The 23531-nt window shown below is 46.5% G+C and overlaps 1 protein-coding gene across 3 annotated transcripts in view; it reads right to left on the reverse strand.

The window, feature by feature from the left end:
• LOC133956452 (carbohydrate sulfotransferase 11-like) overlaps positions 1-11562 on the reverse strand; it is a 28924-nt gene extending 17362 nt beyond the window's left edge. For all 3 annotated transcript variants that reach the window (XM_062391500.1, XM_062391499.1, XM_062391501.1), the window contains exon 1: positions 11073-11562. In XM_062391500.1, the coding sequence (XP_062247484.1) occupies positions 11073-11166 (94 nt within the window). In that variant the 5' untranslated portion in view covers positions 11167-11562. The remainder of the gene's footprint in view (positions 1-11072) is intronic.
• Positions 11563-23531: the final 11969 nt, after the last annotated feature.

A 23531-nucleotide genomic window follows, 5' to 3' on the forward strand; every position in this document is an offset into this window, starting at 1 on the left:
AGTACCTGGTGATGCATTTCGGCCTCACCAACGCCCCTGCTGTATTCCAGGCTCTGGTGAATGACGTGCTCAGGGACATCCTGAACAGGTTCGTCTTTGTGTACCTTGATGACATTCTGATCTTCTCCCGCTCCAGAGAGGAACATCTGCATCACGTCCAGAAGGTCCTCCAACGCCTCCTGGAAAACTCCCTGTTCGTCAAGGCCGAGAAGTGTGTGTTTCACGCCTCGTCTGTCTCCTTCCTGGGGTACGTCGTAGGGAGAGGGACCGTGGAGATGGACTCAGCTAAGGTTTCTGCCGTCACCACTTGGCCCCCACCCCTGATTCCCGCAAGCAGCTTCAACGTTTCCTGGGCTTCGCCAACTTCTACCGGAGGTTCATCAGGGGCTACAGTTCGGTGGCGGCCCCCCTCACTGCTCTTACCTCCTCCAAGGTGCCTTTTCTCTGGTCAACGGCCGCCAATGACTCTTTTCAGGCCTTGAAAACACGATTCACCTCGGCCCCCATCCTCCGAATGCCGGACCCTGAACGGCAGTTCGTGGTCGAGGTGGACGCTTCTGACTTAGGAGTGGGGGCCATCTTGTCCCAGAGAGCAGCCTCTGACCAGAAGTTGCACCCCTGCGCCTTCTATTCCCGACGTTTGACCCCGGCAGAGAGGAATTACGACATTGGGAACCGAGAACTCCTCGCAGTCAAGTTGGCTTTGGAGGAGTGGCGACACTGGCTCGAGGGGAGTAAATTGCCGTTTCTGGTATGGACAGACCATAAAAACCTGGAGTACCTCAGTTCTGCTAAAAGACTGAACTCCCGCCAGGCTCGATGGGCACTCTTCCTGACCCGCTTCAACTTTTCCCTCTCCTATCGACCAGGGTCCCGCAACGTCAAGCCCGACGCCCTGTCCCGTCGGTTCTTGGAAGAGGAGGGGGACAGGACCGACCCAGACACTATCCTGCCTTCTTCCCGTCTGGTGGCCACACTCACATGGGAGATAGAGGAGAGGGTCAGGGCCGCCGCCCAAGACCAGGCTGGACCCAGTGCTTGCCCTCCCGACCGTCTGTTCGTCCCGCCGGACCTCCGGTCCGAGGTCCTACAATGGGCCCACAGCACTCAACTTACCTTTCATCCAGGGATCCAACGGACCAAGGACGTCGTGCAGCGCCGGTTCTGGTGGACGTCACTGGATGAGGACATTCGGGGGTTCATCAATGCCTGTCCCACCTGCAACCAGCACAAGCCGGCTCACCATGCCCCTGCCGGTCTTCTACATCCTCTGACTGTGCCTCATCGTCCTTGGTCGCACATTTCTTTGGACTTTGTCACCGGTCTACCACCATCCAGCGGCAACACTATTATCCTGACGGTGGTAGATCGGTTCAGCAAGATGGCACATTTCGTGCCCCTGCCCAAACTTCCATCTGCCAAGGAGACGGCGAAACTAATCCTGTGTTCTGGAGGGAGTTCTGCTCGCTCCTGGGAGCCACCGTCAGCCTGTCCTCAGGGTACCACCCCCAGTCCAACGGCCAGACTGAATGCAAGAATCAGGAGATGGAAACTGCACTCCGCTGCATGACGTCTCAAGACCCTACTCGCTGGTCCGAACAACTTCTGTGGGTAGAATATGCCCACAACACTTTGACCAGCTCCGCCACCGGTCTCTCCCCCTTTGAGTGCACCTATGGGTTCCAGCCACCACTTTTTCCTGCACTGGAGAAAGAAGCATCCTGCCCCTCTGTCCAGAGCTTCATCCGCCGTTGTCGCAGGACTTGGACCTGAGCCAGGGCAGCTCTACTCCGGGCCGCTGACCGCTGCACCGCGGCATCCAATTGCCACCGCTCCAAGGCCCCGGACTACCAGCCGGGTCAGAAGGTTTGGCTCTCCACCCGTGACATTCCCCTCCGGGTGGAATCCAAGACACTGGCTCCTCGCTTCAAAGACTTCCAAGATCCATGCTGGTTCATCCCACGTTTCACGTTTCCAAAGTCAAACCGGTCCGAGAAAGCGCCCTGGTCCCTGCCGCGCCGCCTCCACCGCCTCCTCGCCTCATCGATGGAGGTCCCTCCTACACTGTCTGTCGCATCCTGCAGTCTCGCCGGCGTGGGAGGGGATTCCAGTACTTGGTGGACTGGGAGGGTTACGGTCCTGAAGAAAGGTCCTGGGTCCCCGGGAGGAACATCGTGGACCACACCCTCATCAGGGACTTCCATCGACGCAACCTCACCCAGACGTCCAGAACCAGGCCACCTTCCAGACCACATCCTCCGACGGAGTCCCCGAACGACAGCGACGACGCCGAGGACGGGGCAGGGCCCCCCTACTCTGAGGAGGACGACGACACTCTCCCCGGGACCATGGAGGTAGAGATGGACGCTGGACTCTCGGACGAGTATAAGCCCTCCTCCGGGCCCCCGCCTCCCACCCGGTTTGGTTTTTCCACTCACCTGTCTCTGCTCCACTCTGCCAGTCAGCCACACCTCCTCATCAGGGCAACTCTCCACACCTGTGTCAGCCCTGGCTGCATTTAAGCCTGCTCCTGTCTCTGCTTCAGTGCCAGATTGTTCTTGTGTCATGCCTGACTTTCCAGCGTATTTTCCCCGGACTGATCACCTGTTGCCGACCCCGTCGATCCCTGACCTGCCTACCTCGTCTCTGCCCTGGACATTACCTCAGCCTTCTGCCTTCGACCACGAGTTTCGCCTTTTCCCTTCTGGTTACGCTCCTGCTCGGCTCTGTGGCTCCACAGTCCCGCATCGACCGTCGCATTCAAGTGAGACAGCGGGAGAGACATCAGGGGCTCGCGGGACGATGCCAGCCCGCCCCGTCACCAGCGGCTTCCGGGGTATCGATGCCTTCTGGCAGCCGGTCTTCAGGGGAGCCTGAACCCATGCAGGTGGGTCGGGCCAGTCTAACTCCAGAAGAGAGGAGGAGACGCCGCGAGGGGAACCTCTGCCTGTATTGTGGCCAAGCGGGACACTTTATCTCCGGTTGTCCGCTAAAAGGTCGGGCTCACCAGGAAGGAAGGAGTTCCTGGTGAGTCATACATCTAACTCCTCCTCCAACCCACGATCTCTGTGCCAGGTCCGCCTGCTACTGCCTGAGGGATCCCAGACCCTCGCCACCCTCATTGACTCTGGCTCTGATGCCAACATTATGGATTCTAACCTAGCTCTGCAGTTGGGTGTCGGTCAGATTCCCCTGCCAGCTCCAGTCTCCACCAACGCGCTGGATGGCCGACTTCTGGGAACTGTTACCCACCGGACAGCGCCTATACGGATGTTAATCTCCGGGAACCACCATGAAACACTCCAGTTTCACATCCTGCACTCTCCTCGTCATCCTCTCCTTCTGGGGTTCCCATGGCTCCAACGTCACAATCCACACATTGATTGGACCACAGGGGCGATCCTGGATTGGAGTTCTTCCTGTCACCAGGTCTGCCTCAAGCAAGCCGCCGCACCACGATCTTCTGTCGGGACCAGTTCTTCAACCGATGTGCTGGGGGTCCCGCCTGAGTATCTGGACTTCAGGGAGGTCTTCAGTAAGGCCAAGGCAACCTCCCTTCCCCCTCATCGGCCCTATGACTGCGCCATCAACCTCCAGCCCGGGGCCACGCTGCCCAGAGGACGCCTGTATTCCCTGTCCGTTCCTGAGAGGGGGGCGATGGAGACTTACATCAATGACGGTCTAGCGGCGGGCATCATCCGCCCTTCCTCGTCTTCGGCTGGAGCCGGTTTCTTTTTCGTTGAGAAGAAAGACAAGACACTCCGCCCCTGCATTGATTATCGTGGATTAAATGACATGACAATCCAGAACCGATATCCCCTGCCTCTCATCTCCTCAGCTTTCGAGCTCCTAGAGGGAGCCACCATATTCACCAAGCTTGACCTGCGCAACGCCTATCACCTGGTCCGGATCCGCGAGGGGGACGAGTGGAAGACAGCGTTCAATACTCTCACCGGTCACTACAAGTACCTGGTGATGCATTTCGGCCTCACCAACGCCCCTGCTGTATTCCAGGCTCTGGTGAATGACGTGCTCAGGGACATCCTGAACAGGTTCGTCTTTGTGTACCTTGATGACATTCTGATCTTCTCCCGCTCCAGAGAGGAACATCTGCATCACGTCCAGAAGGTCCTCCAACGCCTCCTGGAAAACTCCCTGTTCGTCAAGGCCGAGAAGTGTGTGTTTCACGCCTCGTCTGTCTCCTTCCTGGGGTACGTCGTAGGGAGAGGGACCGTGGAGATGGACTCAGCTAAGGTTTCTGCCGTCACCACTTGGCCCCCACCCCTGATTCCCGCAAGCAGCTTCAACGTTTCCTGGGCTTCGCCAACTTCTACCGGAGTTTCATCAGGGGCTACAGTTCGGTGGCGGCCCCCCTCACTGCTCTTACCTCCTCCAAGGTGCCTTTTCTCTGGTCAACGGCCGCCAATGACTCTTTTCAGGCCTTGAAAACACGATTCACCTCGGCCCCCATCCTCCGAATGCCGGACCCTGAACGGCAGTTCGTGGTCGAGGTGGACGCTTCTGACTTAGGAGTGGGGGCCATCTTGTCCCAGAGAGCAGCCTCTGACCAGAAGTTGCACCCCTGCGCCTTCTATTCCCGACGTTTGACCCCGGCAGAGAGGAATTACGACATTGGGAACCGAGAACTCCTCGCAGTCAAGTTGGCTTTGGAGGAGTGGCGACACTGGCTCGAGGGGAGTAAATTGCCGTTTCTGGTATGGACAGACCATAAAAACCTGGAGTACCTCAGTTCTGCTAAAAGACTGAACTCCCGCCAGGCTCGATGGGCACTCTTCCTGACCCGCTTCAACTTTTCCCTCTCCTATCGACCAGGGTCCCGCAACGTCAAGCCCGACGCCCTGTCCCGTCGGTTCTTGGAAGAGGAGGGGGACAGGACCGACCCAGACACTATCCTGCCTTCTTCCCGTCTGGTGGCCACACTCACATGGGAGATAGAGGAGAGGGTCAGGGCCGCCGCCCAAGACCAGGCTGGACCCAGTGCTTGCCCTCCCGACCGTCTGTTCGTCCCGCCGGACCTCCGGTCCGAGGTCCTACAATGGGCCCACAGCACTCAACTTACCTTTCATCCAGGGATCCAACGGACCAAGGACGTCGTGCAGCGCCGGTTCTGGTGGACGTCACTGGATGAGGACATTCGGGGGTTCATCAATGCCTGTCCCACCTGCAACCAGCACAAGCCGGCTCACCATGCCCCTGCCGGTCTTCTACATCCTCTGACTGTGCCTCATCGTCCTTGGTCGCACATTTCTTTGGACTTTGTCACCGGTCTACCACCATCCAGCGGCAACACTATTATCCTGACGGTGGTAGATCGGTTCAGCAAGATGGCACATTTCGTGCCCCTGCCCAAACTTCCATCTGCCAAGGAGACGGCGAAACTAATCCTGTGTTCTGGAGGGAGTTCTGCTCGCTCCTGGGAGCCACCGTCAGCCTGTCCTCAGGGTACCACCCCCAGTCCAACGGCCAGACTGAATGCAAGAATCAGGAGATGGAAACTGCACTCCGCTGCATGACGTCTCAAGACCCTACTCGCTGGTCCGAACAACTTCTGTGGGTAGAATATGCCCACAACACTTTGACCAGCTCCGCCACCGGTCTCTCCCCCTTTGAGTGCACCTATGGGTTCCAGCCACCACTTTTTCCTGCACTGGAGAAAGAAGCATCCTGCCCCTCTGTCCAGAGCTTCATCCGCCGTTGTCGCAGGACTTGGACCTGAGCCAGGGCAGCTCTACTCCGGGCCGCTGACCGCTGCACCGCGGCATCCAATTGCCACCGCTCCAAGGCCCCGGACTACCAGCCGGGTCAGAAGGTTTGGCTCTCCACCCGTGACATTCCCCTCCGGGTGGAATCCAAGACACTGGCTCCTCGCTTCAAAGACTTCCAAGATCCATGCTGGTTCATCCCACGTTTCACGTTTCCAAAGTCAAACCGGTCCGAGAAAGCGCCCTGGTCCCTGCCGCGCCGCCTCCACCGCCTCCTCGCCTCATCGATGGAGGTCCCTCCTACACTGTCTGTCGCATCCTGCAGTCTCGCCGGCGTGGGAGGGGATTCCAGTACTTGGTGGACTGGGAGGGTTACGGTCCTGAAGAAAGGTCCTGGGTCCCCGGGAGGAACATCGTGGACCACACCCTCATCAGGGACTTCCATCGACGCAACCTCACCCAGACGTCCAGAACCAGGCCACCTTCCAGACCACATCCTCCGACGGAGTCCCCGAACGACAGCGACGACGCCGAGGACGGGGCAGGGCCCCCCTACTCTGAGGAGGACGACGACACTCTCCCCGGGACCATGGAGGTAGAGATGGACGCTGGACTCTCGGACGAGTATAAGCCCTCCTCCGGGCCCCCGCCTCCCACCCGGTTTGGTTTTTCCACTCACCTGTCTCTGCTCCACTCTGCCAGTCAGCCACACCTCCTCATCAGGGCAACTCTCCACACCTCTGTCAGCCCTGGCTGCATTTAAGCCTGCTCCTGTCTCTGCTTCAGTGCCAGATTGTTCTTGTGTCATGCCTGACTTTCCAGCGTATTTTCCCCGGACTGATCAACTGTTGCCGACCCTGTCGATCCCTGACCTGCCTACCTCGTCTCTGCCCTGGACATTACCTCACCCTTCTGCCTTCGACCACGAGTTTCGCCTTTTCCCTTCTGGTTACGCTCCTGCTCGGCTCTGTGACAACAGTACTACTTGTTGTGAGTGGACCCCATTTTAGCACAACTTATTAAATAAATTACATAAGAATAACATTACATAATGCGTGGTGCACTGGTTGTCCAGTGGTTCTGATACACAATTATGTTTTCACTACACTATTATTATTATTGCCATACGCTACCCTTTCAGGTACACAACTGAAAACATTTCACTAACATCTGATTACAACTGGTGGTAGGAATTAATTAGTAGAACATGCAGGGGATATTCAGCTTTTAGTTTAATAAGGCATAGAGCTAAAGAGGTAACGATCTACTGTGCGGGCGACCTGGCTTTCATTGAACTGCCATACAAGCCAGTAGCCAGTCAGATTACCTTTAGCCTTATATCTTGGCCTGGATATTGCCTGAATATTCACCATTGCCCCAGAGGCAAATTCATTGTCGGACGGATGCCAATAGGTGCCAACAATTCATTACTAAGGTTGGGTACTGAGCTCAGTACATTAAGGGCACTGACCGATCTACATCTATACTACCGGGTACCAATGCATGTTATATCAGTCGTTGCCAAATTTCTGGACCTGTGAGTATGTGAGTGCCAGTGAAGGAGAAAGAGTCTGTGTTAGATAAAGAGAGAGAGAGCAAGACCATGTGAGTCACACCTGGAACGTGATCAAGCCAAGCTGATCAGTGCACACGGTCAGATCAATGGTGAGTCAATGGCACAGACACCGAGGGAGACATGCACGGCACCAGGGCATGGACCCAGTGGCCGTGAGTTTACACATGGGTCGGATCACACTGTGTGTGCGAGTGTGTGAAAGCGTGAGTGATGAGCTGAATTATGAATGAATCCGCAGCTAAGATTTGAAATCATTATGTGGTGGTTAGTGTTGATATTGTGGCATTATTTCAAACAAATCAAAGAGAGAGAGAGAGAGAGAGAGAGAGAGAGAGAGAGAGAGAGAGAGAGAGAGAGAGAGAGAGAGAGAGAGAGAGAGAGAGAGAGAGAGAGAGAGAGAGAGAGAGAGAGAGAGAGAGAGAGAGAGAGAGAGAGAGAGAGAGAGAGAGAGAGAGAGAGAGAGAGAGAGAGAGAGAGAGAGAGAGAGAGAACCGTTCCCTCAACTTCTGGTACCCAACCCTAGTCATTACTGATAAGAACCAGGAAGCAAAGGAGAGTGTCGGTGTCAACATTTGCAAAAGTATCTTTCTAGAATGCAAACCCGCGGGTTTTCAAACTATAATGGGACTAGCACAGCAACATTTCCATATGCCTCCATTATATGACCTCAATAACTCCAGAACAGTGTGGACAACAATGGTAAATGTAGCACATAATATGTGTTTTAAAGTAAAACGAATCAGTCTGGTTGTAGCAATATTTACCAATATTTAAGTGGTTTACCACCACTTTTGACCTGTTACTGAGCTTCAGTATGCTAAGCAGCATGCTACTTCTTTTATTTAGCCATCCATGTGAGGAGTACCTTTAACATAACTGATCTTATGTCCACAAAAGTTTATAAAAATCTAACATCTGAATCTCAATAATGCAGATACTTAAAATGAACTCACATAAATCTTCTAACTTACTAGTTTATAACAGCACAACAGACTTGTATTACTTGCATTTCATTCCTGTGCCGAACCCAGGAAGTCAGACAATGGCAGCAAAATAATATGCACTTTGCTGTGTGTCCGGTATTAAAAAGTGGGTTTAATTGGGGGATGTGGCTCTGTCAGATAAGTAACTGGGGAACATTAGGGAATTTTCAAATGAGTTCTACAATGTCCCTGTGCTCAACTTGTAAAAACAGAAGTATGTATATGCAGCGATAGCAAGTTTGACTCTCATTTTGGGAAGGGAGGCTTTAGCTCAGTGTTACATGGGAAATGTTATGACGACATGAAATCGCAAAAGAGGAACACAGGAACAATGGAAAAGTAGTACTGCCATATAGTTGACATGTCCAAAGAAAAGCTTTTGTCATTCATCCCCAGCATGACTGTTGGGCTTCACAGGTTACGTTTGGGAAACTGGGAAACGAATTTGCAGTTTAGACATAAATAAACACAATAAAAGTATCGGCAAGCTGCACAATTGCGCTTCATTAGAAAAAAACTAAACTTTGCAAACAGTGTAAGTACAAGTCAATCAAATCACAATTAAGGAAATATTCAAGTGCAGACGCTGGCCAATCAAATCAAGTTCATGTAAATACAGGTCCTGCCTGACTTTTAATCTCAAAATGAGCCTGAAGAGAGGAGGCAGAGGAAACTGGTGAACCTGATCGGTTTATTAAGTATTGTGTCACTTGAACTAGGCTTTAGCTGGACAGCTAAAGCCTAGTTCAAGTTACACGATTTCAGCCCGATGTACCAGTTGCCCACAAGTTTTGCTACTCACAGACAAAAGACCCTGATATGCACTCGAGCTGCAGTTGGCTCGCTATGTTTAAACTCTTAGAGAGGCTTGATGTGTTACAGACTCCATTAGGGAACATTACAGAAGGGACACACACATTTTTTAGCTTATGTGGCGCACTAAGGCTGATCACAGCTGGGTGGTTATTCAAGATTTATGAAAATCTGGGATATTAACACACTCAAAATATACATTTCCAGACCGAAAGGAAATATATTCTTGTCTCTTACTCAGTTGAACAAATCTTCCAGTTTGGGGCGTGACACCATGTCAAGGTCAGGATATAATTGGCCAACATGTGACAGTGAAAGCAAGTATCAGGTGTTGGTGTCAGGTCTCCAATTCAAAAAGCCTCTGTCAAAAGCTTCCTTTATGATTCTAACTTATGTATTCAATCCTTATACTGGATCTAACTTATACAGAGGGTTCACAGAAACTGATCTGAATCTCAAATAAGGACAAATGTGATATCTCATGAATAACTATAAAAACATCTATTGAAATGTATCTAAAATCCAAAGAATAAAATGCATTTTTTAGTAAGGAGTACATTTTAGGATATAACATACGATACAGTGTATATTATTATACTACTTGCTGGTTCCTTCCATCTTGGTTCAGTACACTGTACTCCAGTCACAGTGAAATGGAACAGAGCAGAAATGGGAAATTGAAAGGAATACAAAAAAAAATTGATAAAGCATAAGTAAACCAGAAATGTGGCTTTCAACTTTTAACTGAACCCTAACCCTAACCCATTCGACAGTCTGACTAGATACACGGTAAATTAAGGAAGCCTTGTGCTTTGTTGCTATCCTCTGAACTAGTCCTCTCTTATGTGGCCTGCATGGCCACTGGTGGGGCTGAAAATCTAACAAGTCTAAACAGGTCAGACAGTAAGGATATATGCTCCTAGATGGGGGGTGGGGGTGTCAATGGGAGTGCTTAAGTGTGTGACTTGTAGGTTTCTCCATATGCTCAGTGATTTATTACTGTGGTTTTGTGCTTTTCCAGCTGGAAACTATTCAAGAGAAACTATGGTGGTAATGCATTTTACATTCTTAATGATTATGTGTCATACCTGACACATCTGATTCTGTCTACCTATTGGTTTCCCCCTTAATGCGAAACATCATCCTGAACACGCTGTGCAGATTTCATCAGAACACTTTTCCAACTCAGCAAATAGCCATACTGACTAACTCTCTGTACCATCTCCTCTTCCTCCGTACTCTTTACAAACACCTCTTCCTCCCTCTCTTCTGCTCATCCATGTAACACTTTGCTTTGGCATGTATGTTCAACACAACTCCATCACCTCCACCGCTCCTGTCTTTGGGGGCCAATCTGTCTGTCACTGTCCAGAATGGGCCGAGCCCGGGAGACAAAGGAGAGGTAAGGAGAGGAGAGGGGAAGAGAGGAGGGCTGCAGCAGAGGAATGCAGGAGGTCTAGGGGAGGGGGGTTTAAAACATTCCACTGTTCACAGTGAGCGTATTCATACTTTATTTCATTCACCTTTCATTATGTCTGTGCACATGCCCTCGGTTTCATACATGCACGCACACACTATTTTAACTTTTACCACAGATGCACAACCGTTGCAAGAATTTCAAAGCCTGAATACTGCATTAAATGCGGGGGGAAGGCCACTTAACTAAAGTATTAAGTAGTAATTACTTGTATATTGTATAGATGCCGTATAACACTAATTTAATGAAATATGATCATATCAAGTCATAATGTTATATTCATAAATGTACTTTGACTGACAGCACTCAACAAAATAAATGATTCTGTGCCCAGGGGGGTGAAGTTAAAGTTACAACCTGAAGCAGATGTAGGCTACCTGAGCGTGGACCCTATGGTTCAACCCTCTTTGTTCCCCCTGCCTTCTAAAGCCGCCCGGATGTGCTCTTTAAATCACGTTATTAATGTTTTAATATGTTCGAGATAGCACGTGCGGTCTCACCTGGCTTGGTGATGCTCTGGAAGTAAAGCACGAGAACCAGGAGCGAGCCGAGGCACGTCGCCAGGAACAGGCGTCCTCCTCGGGGCATCATCATCCTGAAGCCGGGCTGTGCTGGCGGAGCCCCCGACCCCTCGTCGCTGCTTCGACACGGTTCATGCGGGACGAGCCGGCCGGGGATGCGGGGATTCTCCGAGGAACCACGGAGCCCAATAGTTGACTGCGGGGAAGTTGAACGCACCAACAGTCCAGGAGTCACGTCGAACCGGGCAACTTCACGTTAGTTATCCGTTAATTCTAACGTCAGTGTGGGGCATGAGTCCAGGACCCGGTGCGCTCTCTGCCGGGCTCAAAGGACCGAGTTAACTCAGTTATAATGACAAACGAACCCAGGCCACCTTAGACGAAACTTGAAATAACGCCGAGGTGACATGACAGGTCCAGAGGATCACAGAGTTCAGTGTGTGGAAGTGTCTCTGTTTGTCGGAGCGGCTCAAACTTCTCAAACATGGAGGGGGCACTGTGCCATGACGTCACACACCCCTCTCTCTCTCTCTCTCTGACTCTATATCTCACGCGCGCGCCCTCTGCCCGTTTCAGTGGCCGCTATGCTGCCTTCAGGAACTATCGGACAAATTGACGCTTCGGTAAAACAGTATGATTGTTAATATGTTAAACTGAGCTCTTTGGTGTTTTGTTTATAGGAAAAACAGTCAAATATATATCTGCCGACTGGTGAGAAGTTACAGTTTGCCCAATATCGGCTACTTAAATTACAGTCTGCAGCTAAACTGAGGTGAAAAGTTTACAAGGAGCAGCTGAAGGCATCATCACGGTTCACGCACTCTATACTCTACTAGTTATGGTATTAGTATTAGTATTATTTGTCATTGGCAGTAAAATGAGAAGAATTACAAAAAAATGACCAGACTGACACAACTACCATTTTGCAGTCCAGTATCAATGTTGTTACATCAAATGCACACGCACATGATCATATAACCTTTTAGGACCAATATGCTGCATATTGGTCCTAAAAAGTACATTAGCAGATACACAGGTCTGAGTGATATTAATGCAGCATTCACACTGCAATCACTTACAACCCCATCATCAATAGAGGGAAATGTGTTTGACAAACTGTAAGCCATCAATAATGGAGGATCATGACAAATGACCCCAAATAAATCAATAACATGTCCTTCAGTTTAATTAACTGAATAAAGCATATTTCAGACACAGTGACAACAGCTTCACAAACACAAAACACTAGACATGTTTTGTTGTGTGTGTGTGTGGGGGGGGGGGTCTGTGTGTGTGTGTGGGACTACACAAATTTTCCACAAGAAAAACACCTTTGTCAACAATTAGACATCAAATGTTGAAATCGTTCATCAAAACAGGTTATATTGTTTCCTGCTGTGGCACTTAAAGGCCTGTTGTGTACATCATTAAATGTTTTAAATGATTGGAAAGTGTTGTTAGCTTGAGGGTATGGAGGAAGATTGATTTTCATTCAAATTTTCAGACTGTGGTTCTTTTCATTCGTGAAGAAGATGTACTATAGTAAGATGTGCTATAGCACTGCAATGTCAGTGTCTGAACTGGATTTACCCTTCAATAAAAAACTGCTTACGCATGAGGCAGGATTTAACCAGTTCAAAGTCTCAGACGTGGCAGAAACAGACCCAGTGCCAGGTCAGCGGGTAACACAACCATTTATGCTGCCATATCTAAGAATGCTGTAATTATCCACACGCCCGTCATTAGACCTACAACCTGCAGTGCCTGCTGGGTTCCTTGGAAACACATAACAGAGATCCCAGACCTAAGAATGAGACGGGCTTGTTTATGAATGAACTTGTTTGGGCCAGTGATAGCTTTTGCCACACAACTATTACCAATCAGTGGTTTGACTACCCAAAGGATTGTGAAAGTTTATCATTAACAGCAAAGACTAACTTGCGATTGGCCAAGCGTGCATATCAGCGAGACCTTGACACTGCAGCTCCATCCTTGATCATGTGGTTTCTTTGTCTTAGCCAGATAGAAACACTGCCATCTTGTGCATTTGCAGCAAGAGTCAACACAGTTCATATACTTTACATTACATGAAATAAAATCTTTTCACCAATTACCCAATAAGGGATTTTAACAATAACATGAGTCATCTCCCAATATGAAGCCATGTTGTGCCACTGTGCCAAACATACAATAATCAATTAAATATTAGAAAAATGGTACACATAGAAATCAGTCAAAGTTGAAAAAAGACTTAAATCACTGAAGAAATAAAAGGTGGAATATAGTTGGCAATTTTGTCATTTAAGAGCGCTGATTGCACATCAAAGAATCCAAGCTGGGAGAAATCACAGTCTTAAAGTATATTTAATTTATGCTTAACTGAAGTAAACGTTTGCATTTTTCCATCCAACTTGTGAAGTTAGACCTGCAGTTGGCGGTCGACTTCATTACCAGCCTTTGATCTCCTATGGTTTTCTGTTTGTGGTGCTGGGATGGGCCGGGTTGGCTGGCACTAGTGTGGAGACATCCCATGTAAAACTGAAGTACAATAATAGAGCCTTCAAACAAGCTTCACAACAGGGACATTTTCCTGGACATGAAAATGAGTCAGTTTTAGAAAAGATTTAATCATAAGCCTGTGAAGGCAGCCTGTAATACAACAACTGCAGTGTTTCAAACAGCCATCAACTGGTCACATTAGTGAGAGAGAAAAGAGGGCATTTTGTAGATTTGTCATTACACTGTAAAATGTCGGCTGACCATAGCTCTCTGCTACGCTTTAATTTGATACTCACTGCTCTGAAAGGCTAGTCTAAATCAGGTTCACTGTACAAATTCACATTTCAAGACTCAAAGTGCTTCAAAACCCTAAAATTATGCAAGAAAAACTGAAAACCATCCTCCCTCAATCAATCTTTCTCTTCTGAGCCAAAGTGAGAACACGAAAAAAAAAAACACTCCCCCAAAAACCCCATGACAAGAACAACCTTGCTTGTACTTACTGTTCAGTGTGTAATGACCATGTGCCTTTCAGATGCAGGGAAGCCACTAATCTGGGCAACATCAATACGACCAAAAGATTCTGCCTATGTAAACATGTAACATGCAGAGGGGGCCCTGCTGCACATATGGGCATCATGTTGAAACCCTGGCAGGGGCTTTGTCTTTGTCACATCTGTCATAGGGGTTACAATCCAACCAAACACTGTGTGGGTCTACTCTTCATGTTTGAATCTAGTTTGTGTACTAGTGATAAGCAGATTGCAGTTTTAACCATGGTTGATCAATAGGTCCAGTGGGAAATGTGGTAAAAAGAACATATCCGAATAATAGTGGTTGGGTTTGTTCTGTGAAATAGGCCAATTGGATGACAATTTGCTATTTTTTTTGGAGAAACAAGGCCGCTCATTACCAATGGCTGCAACACTTTACTAAGTGAATCTTGTGCATTCCTGCAACAAATGCTGCAAGTGAGTGCTCATTCAGCGCAGTCGGTGAATCATTGAGGTGAGGCGGAGTCCCCAAAACCATGGCACAGTGGATGCTACTCTATTTTTGGAATGTTCATGCAGTTGTGGGTCTTTAAATTAGAGAAAATGATTATGTTGGGTGGGTGATGGGTGGATGAGTCAAGCATACATGCGGATTAGGACGTCAGAGCCACGTGCATCTCCACTCAGATGCTTTTAATTGTAGGTACATCCTCACCACTGAAATAATCACGTTGTAATGGACTGTGTTGGGGTTGCTTCGGCACACTTGGTATATTGTTTTATCAATGATCAATTAAAGGAAACATATGAGGCTTGTTCAGATTTTCTCTTTCCTCTCGTTGCCACATGTCTATGTCAAGTTAAGCTAGTTGAAGTATCTTGTTTGTCATTGCTCAGATTTGTTGACTTGCTTCCTGATTTATTCTGAAAGTCACATCGGGTCTTTTTTCAGGTCACTTCCCTCCTGTCTCTCCCCCTCCTCTGCCACTCCTGTCCTCATGTGTCACAGCTGTGTCTCATTGTCTCCCCTCCCCTTTAGTATTTAATCTCTGTGTTTCTCTCTTATGTCTGCCAGTTTGTCATGTAACCTTAGGGTTTAGCGGTCCTGCATTTTTTTTTGTCATGTCCTATTTGATGACCTTCAACCTCCACGTTCTTGGTACTTCTGCTTTTCTGGACAGATTCCTGTATCAAACCTCCAAATTAAACACCATGGGCCTAAACCTGCCTCTGTCTCTGTTTTTTATTATGTCTAATAGTGTAGTATAAAGTGTAATATAGGTTTTGTGTAGGGAAAATGTCTGAAAAGTTGAAAAGATTAAAGTCTGTAGTACAGAGAGCTGCTGTCCCCCCCAAAAATACATATTCTGGAGTTCATTCCTGAAAATGGCTTATGTTTAACATCAGCTTGCGGAAATACAAGTTTTAAGTGTATTGAAGAGTACATTACGCATATGGGTAGATAGCCTGACCTATTATTGACCAAAATGTTGTTTAATGATGATGTAAACTGAAAAGATTTATAATTGAATGTGACAAAAAATTTGCTCACCCAAAAAATGATGATGTGATTAAATGACCAAACAACATTATGCTAACATAAAGTAGAGCAGCCATTGATATTTTCATGTTGTATATGTACAAAACATTTTAACCAGCAAAAACCTGTTACTCAAACTATATGGTTGGTTCAGCAAAATTACCCTCTGCCATTAGAGAGACAGGCCTATTGCTTAACCACTAATGGAGAATGAGAAGTGCAGAGAAATACTCTCGGCTGCAGAGTTGTGTTTTAGAATGTATCAGCGCACAGTCTGACAACACAACATGTAAACTATACTATATTGAAACAAGCTGACAACAGAGTATTATGTATCTTTTGACAACAGCCACGAGGGAAATCATACATGCTCGCACTGAATGAAGCCAACTGTACTTCCTGATCCGGCAAAAAATTGACCCAGTTTTAGAATAAATCATCACAGCATTTTTGGGGTAAAATCTGAATTCATCTATACAGTTCAGATGTTTCTTAGGAACCAGTTTCCGTATGCTTTACCAGCTCAGTTTTAATGCTGCTAACTGATTTACTAAACCAGTTCGTAGTTGTAAGATCTTAACTTAATAATTATCTGAGTAATATGTGTCTGAATATACAACCCAAGAAGTGGAGTAGAACTTGGTGCCCTCTTACAGTAGATTCATCCTAAAACATGTTTTTGGGGTCCAGATACCCCCCTCCCCCCAGGACTCCAACCACCGTTAACTGCTGTGACACCCGATCTCATTTTACTGTCTCTGTTCCATCTGATGAGGCTGTTTAGTCGCCCCATAGGAGATTAGAGAGACTGTGAAAACAATTTTATTGACCCATTACTTGCACCATGGAAAGCATGAATCACTGTGTGTGTGTGCGTGTGTGTGTGTGCGTGTGTTTGTGGGGGCGCGCGTGTGTGCAGACTCATTTCCTTTCAGCTGTTACAGGTATAATGGTGCGTATTAAACGCTGAAGTAGACAACTTTAAGCAAACAGCTCCACAGACATGTTGCAGTTCCGTGGCGTCTTTCTCTTGAAGGCTTCATAAACCTGTGTGTTTTTATAACTCCCAGACAAATGCCAAAACAAAACTGAATTACAAGTCTTAATAGGGTGCTGCACTGTCTTAAGATGCCAGGACACCTTCAATATGTGTCTGAAACTCAGCTGGAGGGGCACAACGCCATCCCTCGAAAATACATCATCCAATGTTTTGTCGTTGACGTCGGAAAAATACCATCTCTCACGTGGCAAAGCAGAGTTTTTGTGAAGTGTTCGGCTGCGTCAAGATCTGAGCCACCATGTGTTTTTACCTCTGTTTTGTTTTCACGGTCATCAAAACCATTTGCTGACCATTTATTGCCCTGGCAGATTAGGGGCAGTAGCTGACTCCCACTAGGTCTCAAATCACAATGAATGAGTTTAGTGAAAACAGACTGGCACTGCGTTTCCTCAGGGGGGGGTGGTGGTGGGTTGAAGTTTGGTGTATACCAAACCGACGGATTGCATATTAATTGTAAGCATGTATGAGACTAGATTTAACTTAGGTGGCAGAGGCAAATGTCCCATATTAAGTTTTATTGGATCCAGTTAGAATAAAGCAAGATATGTTGGAATATTACACTTATTTTTTGTCATTTACAACATATGATTCTTTATCCTTATTTTTACTTTAAATTCACAGCCTCAACCTAAAATCTCGTGTTTCCTGGACATTTTCTGTGATTAAATTCATTGTTTCTTCAACTCAATACACAGACAGTGTCACCAAATATATGATATATACAACATAAGGATGTAAGGCACTATAATCATCACAGCATGATGAAGCAGTACCCTCGCACAAAATGCAGTATATCTTTTTTTGGGGCTCTTTCGAGTTTCTTTTACTTGTTTTGTCTTGACACAAGAAACTTTTGTCTTTTTCAGCTACAGCTGGGGTTCAGAAAACAAAGTTGCTGATCTTTATTCATATTGGACCTGTCGAAGCCCTGGTGAGGCCCTGGTGAGGACCTGGTGAGTCCAAAGAAACTGCTACAGCAGCTGTTTGAGGAGGCAGCCATCGTCCAGAGGAAGAACACTCTGGAGGAAATCCAGCAGCTGAAAGAGAAGGTCAGCCCTGCAGATACACTGAACTAATGTCGGAGCTTCATCACAGAAACAATACTACAAGCAACAGTGTGGATTTGATCAGCTCAAAAAACGACTTGAAGCTGAAGCCCATCAAAGCTTCTCACGGTGCTTAGCTGGAAAACCTGACAAAGGTGGACATTGAAGCAGCTACCCAGAGGAAAACACAGGAGCTGTTGAAGGTCCATCTAGACTAATGGCAAGAGCAGAAGGCCTCTCTGCAAGACGCAAACAAGCTGCTACAGCAGAACCTGCAGGAGAAGGAGCAGGACGTTGCTGAGAGGAACCGCTGGAGATGCTGGACAAACAGTTTAGAAGAATACCAATACCAACAGTGTTTGTTAAGACAAGATAATGCAGCTATTTCATACGTTGTTAAATCTACACCATTATTACTGTTAAAAGTATCATTATCTTAACTTGCCATCTATTTTAAGGAGAGGAGCATGAGGAGGTTTTCAAAGTTAGAAGAGTTGCACTCAAACAGCTGCTGGTACATTATGCCACTGTTGAATTTCACTTCTGGCTGTAAGGAAATTAGCTCAGTCAGTACATCCTGTCTGACACACAACCAAAGGGCCCATCTAACGCTTCACCCTCAGGAAAGTAATGTTTAATTTGCCAAACACTCAAGCTGCATTTCTCACAGACATTTCTTTTACCGTGAGAAATTCATCCATTAACATAATGAATCTGCTCCATCAGAGGGAAAGTTTCTTTCAAAGAAATGTTAAAAAAGGAGACTTTCACAATGCAGAGTCTCTAATCATGCTCTTGGAAATCTGGAAACCAACAAAAAAAAGTTTAGCGGTGTCACACCCATCGGCCGATCAAGCTCCAAACCCTCCCTTTCCACTTCACTGTAAAATGGGCAAACTGTTTCCGGTATTGGCTCTGAAAGTGGGTAGTGGACAGAAATCCTGAGGCGCAGAATCATCCAATATGAATGTATCCCCCTAGAATAATGCGCTGACAAAAATTTGTCAAGATTTAACTTTGCTTTGCAAATTCAACTGTGCTGGAAGCTGATTAGTTCTGTCCTTCAACAGTAGTAAATACATGAAGAACAACAGAAGCAAAGTTAAGGTCTTTGTGCACCCACTCCATGTTTTTTTCGAATGTGTCTTTTGCAATTTATAACCCTCATTCATAACCCTCACACAAAAGACATAGACAGACACACACACACACACACACACACACACACACACACACACACACACACACACACACACACACACACACACACACACACACACACACACACACACACACACACACACACACGCACAATGCCTATTTGTTATCAGCAATTATTAGCGGAACAGGGCACACACCACAAACAGGGCAATATCAGTGGAATTCCTTAAATCAAATTCCAGCTACTTCTTTTTGTCCAGCTATGAATGTTCTCACAACTCTCTGAACCACAAATTAAAGTTTTTTTCGAGATCTTTCATGACAGACAGAAGTTTCAGAGTCAGTTTGCAAACGTGATTGACACAATGTAAGATCTAAGCATTGTCCCCAAGACGAGTTGCACCACATGATTCTCCACCAGTCCTTCCTGTGCTCTCCTCCTCAAAGCCCAGCTGTCAGTGTTGAAAATATGGCATTTGAATTACATTACATGTCATTTAGCTGACGCTTTTGTCCACAGCGACTTACAATTAGCACACTCAACATTCATGAGGGGCCATTTGGGGGTTCAGTATCTTGCCAAGGAAACTTCGGCATGCTGATGGGAGAGAGTGGGGTTTGATCCGGCAACCTTCTTGTTGAAGAATCACCACTCTAACCACTAGGCCACACCGCTCCACCGAATTGATATTTAAATGCCTGGTTGATCCTCTTATCACAAGTACGAAAGAAATTCCCATTTGAAAGATAAAAAATGAAAATATTGAACAAAGGAGACGAACCTGCAAAGGACAGAGGTTTCACTCTCATACACATAAATCAGGATTAGACTTTATTGAGTTCTTAAAATCCTACCAACCACAATGTAGAAAAAATTACCATCTTGGGAATTCTAGGAGCTGTAGACTGAATGCTCGCTCCTCATAAAAGCTTTCCCAGAGGATTTCTTTATGTGCTGTATTAGACTTTGGCCCTGGTTCTGTGGTGAAGACAGCAAGATGATTTGTTGAGTTCTGCAACAAGTAAAGAATCCAACTGAGACGCACACCTACAGTTTAAATTGTATAAACTCAGGGACAAGCCTGTTTTACCTTGTAAAAAAAGATTCCACATTTGTACATTTTCCGAGGTTTTTCTTGTCACTCTCTTCTCCACCATCTCCATTATGACATGAAATATTCCATGGCAGGTTTGAGTTTAAAAAGTCTTCCAATATTTTGGCAAATAAATGTGTAGAATATGTTTTGCCAGAGTTTCTTGAGAGGAATTTATCGTTCTATCATGTTTGTCTGTTTAATATGAATCTGCAGCCAGTAAGCAGTTGGCTCAGCTCACGTTTAAGACTGGAAGCAGAGGGTAAGAGCAAGCCCTTCCAAAGTCTACCCATGCAAGCACAATATCAGCAGTTAAAAAGTCATATCTCACCCGGATGATACATAGAAAAATTGGCATTTTGAATAATGCATTTAAGTTCTGGGCTGTGTTTTATTTGTTTATCAGCTTCGTCATGAGTCGTTTGTAGTGGAGTGGCTCTTATACAATTGAAACATATAGTCAGGAGTTGATATCCAAACTCAGCACCTTTTCCCGGACTGTGTCTGTGTGAAATGGAAAAAAATAAAATAGTTGGAGGTGTAGTTGGTGGCAGAAAGCAATTGCAAAGCAAGAAAGAAAGAGAGGGAGAGAAAGTTGTTCATACAGTACAGTAATCAGAATGTAGCCAGTGATCAATTTGTTGTTGTTTACATATATTTTACTTGTTTTTCCTTCTGTAGTCTTAATGCCCCTCTCTCTCGCTGTCAGCTGTCCTTTCTGCTGTCGTCCCATTCACCATCCAGTTCCCTGGTTGAGCCCAGCAGAGTCCATTCATTATTACATTCAGATCTTCAGTGATCTCTTCATCCAGGGACTGCTGAAGAGGGTGGGTGTTTCCTCTTCTACACACAGCCTTTAATCATGATGACATTACGATGGAGACACCAAAAGACTCAAATCACTTTCTCCTCTTGTTGTGCATTGAAATGAAAATGTGTTTTTTATATCTCTGAGTGGAGGACATTCCTCTCAGCACATGTTATCTTGATGATGTGACCTGTGATGGTGGAACAATTCAGCCTAATCCATCACAAAAGTTGACAGTGCTTAATAAAAGGAAAATATAAAAACACTTTCCATTGAAACCCTTTATTTTTACAGCTATAAATTGCAGATCCCTGTAAAGTCTTTACTGTCTGTGGTAGCACTGGTATACAATATTTTATACAGTATGTGCTTCATGTAAAAGTCAGCTTAAACATGTTACAAACATGTTACAACTCAGATTTATGATGTGATTTATGACTGTATCTCACTGTATGGGGAAATTATATATTCATTAGGCCCTGGGCTTCTGCCTTACATCACTTCAACAAACATGGCCACAGATAATAACAACAACTCCACACACTGTCCAACCTTGTGCCTTCTAAAGTTTTGTAAACAATGTGACTTTTGCATTTGGCAAATATGACCTCAACATTGAACAGGCCTGTGTTTCTGCAGCTGGGCCGCCGTGGTGCGGGATTACACTATTAACACTTCTTCACCAAAGACAGTGCTGACACTGATGAAATGAATGCAGACACAGAGAGTATGCCTATAAAGATGATGATTCCAGGGGATAACTGAGACAAAGAATACAAGTAAAAACACTAACCAGCACTGTGATTTATCATGAAATAGTGCGCAATTTCTGTTCTATGTTTGTAATGTACGTAGAATAAAAAAAACGTATTATTGTTATTATTGCTAAAAGGAAAATGCAAGAACATCGCACCAAACCGATAGCCTGACGTTGTCAGACACACAATTCTAGTCAGAATGTGAGTCTGAGACCGCTCCATTGGGCTGTGATTATGGGGCGTGTTTAAACTGACCAGGAAATAAAATTCCTCTTCGCTCAATTGGATAGACCTACAACCAATCAGAGCAACGTTGTATGTGACGTATGTTAAGCAATGCATTGTGAGTTATTTACTAACGCCGGGTTCACACCGGACGCTGAAGCGATGCCGAAGCGACCCTTCAGCGCAGCGTCAAGCCTTAAATAACAGCTGGCTCCCATCCACTCCCATGTTAAAACTTTGTGCTGGTCACACTGGAGGCTGAAACGCCGCCCTGCGCCAAGGCTGCCTCGCTCCGTGCAGCGATTGTTTCGGCGTCGAGTCTATTTTTTGCAGTTGACGCGAGCGTATCGCGCCAGGAAACACACTGAAAAACAATCTTAAACTATATTGATGACATATTTTTTATGATATAAATTACCAAATATGCATCCCATACTTTGAAGTCTCCTTCTGTTGTCCTGGAGTTTTAATTTGACCAATGACATTATTAAATGTCCCCCTCTGCCCATCCACTACAGCCACACAAGCAGTGAAGCAGATAAAAAAAGAGAGAGAGAGGGGGCTACGTATTCTCCACATAGGCTTGAGTGGAGAATACGTAATTTACCCCAGACACCCGACATTTAACGGAGCAAACAGCAGAGAAGTTCTTCAACATGGATGACATTAAATTAATAATTGAAGCGGAGAAGTACAGTGAGTTGTATGATCCTCGGAACATGTTGTATAAAGACAACACCAAGGAGGACACATGTTGGGACGCTGTTGCTTAATGTTGGAGCAACAAGTAAGTATATGCTTTTAATCTACTGGATCAACGGGTAATATTATTAGCGCTGCCCGGCGGGTCAGCGTCGCTTCAGGGTCCGGTGTGAACAGCCAAGCGCCGGCGATGACGTGGTTGATTACATTACCGTTGATCATCTGTCCATCATCGTATAAAGCCCGCCCTGACAATCTGATTGGTCCGGATGATTTCGAACCGGGCATAATTTCTCCCCAACGGAGCGACTCCAGACCGAACTTCCCGACCTCAAATGTTGTGGGCGGGGCTAAGTTCGTCTGGCATCCAGGCTACCAAACCGACCCCTTCCTAAGCAAACCCCCACCACCATCAGGTACATCATACACACACATTCAGAAAGTGGCTACTTGTCTTCCGCCAAACTTCTAAATGGGTTCTGCAGAAAGCTAAGGCATGGAGCCTTGTTAGGGGCTTTGCGCTGGTTTCGTTGCAGTCTCCTGCACATAGCCGATCACTGAAGTTTTCACAAAATTGTGATCGCCGTTTTCTGTTGCAACACCCCTAATACCATGGTATAAGGAGAAAGAAACACTATCAGGTGTGACTCATTTCTTTATGACAATTTTGAAAGTCTGGATTTTACACCCAAACAGAAAGGGTACAGAAGTTGAATAAATCTGTGGTCCAATGCAAGATTATCTCTTCTGAAGTAATTGCTGTGCTCCAGCATGGTTAGGTGATCCTCAGAGGAGAGTATCCCTAACACAGCCTGAGTACTTCCACATGCTGCTTCTTAGCTAATGGTTTGGCACACCAGCTTTAATGAGAGCCCAAGTCTTGGCAGTCATGTCCTGGGTACTTTCTATGATGCCACATCAATAGCAGGGCACAGGGCATGTCATTAAATTGATGTAATCAGGTTTGGAGAAGTTACAATGTGCAGACTGGGTCTGTGATTTCTCTACCCATGGTCAATGAGTGCACAGAGAAGGGGAAGCTGTGCGGCGA

This window comes from Platichthys flesus, chromosome 7 (genome assembly GCF_949316205.1).
Source record: "Platichthys flesus chromosome 7, fPlaFle2.1, whole genome shotgun sequence".
Lineage (NCBI taxonomy): Eukaryota > Metazoa > Chordata > Actinopteri > Pleuronectiformes > Pleuronectidae > Platichthys > Platichthys flesus.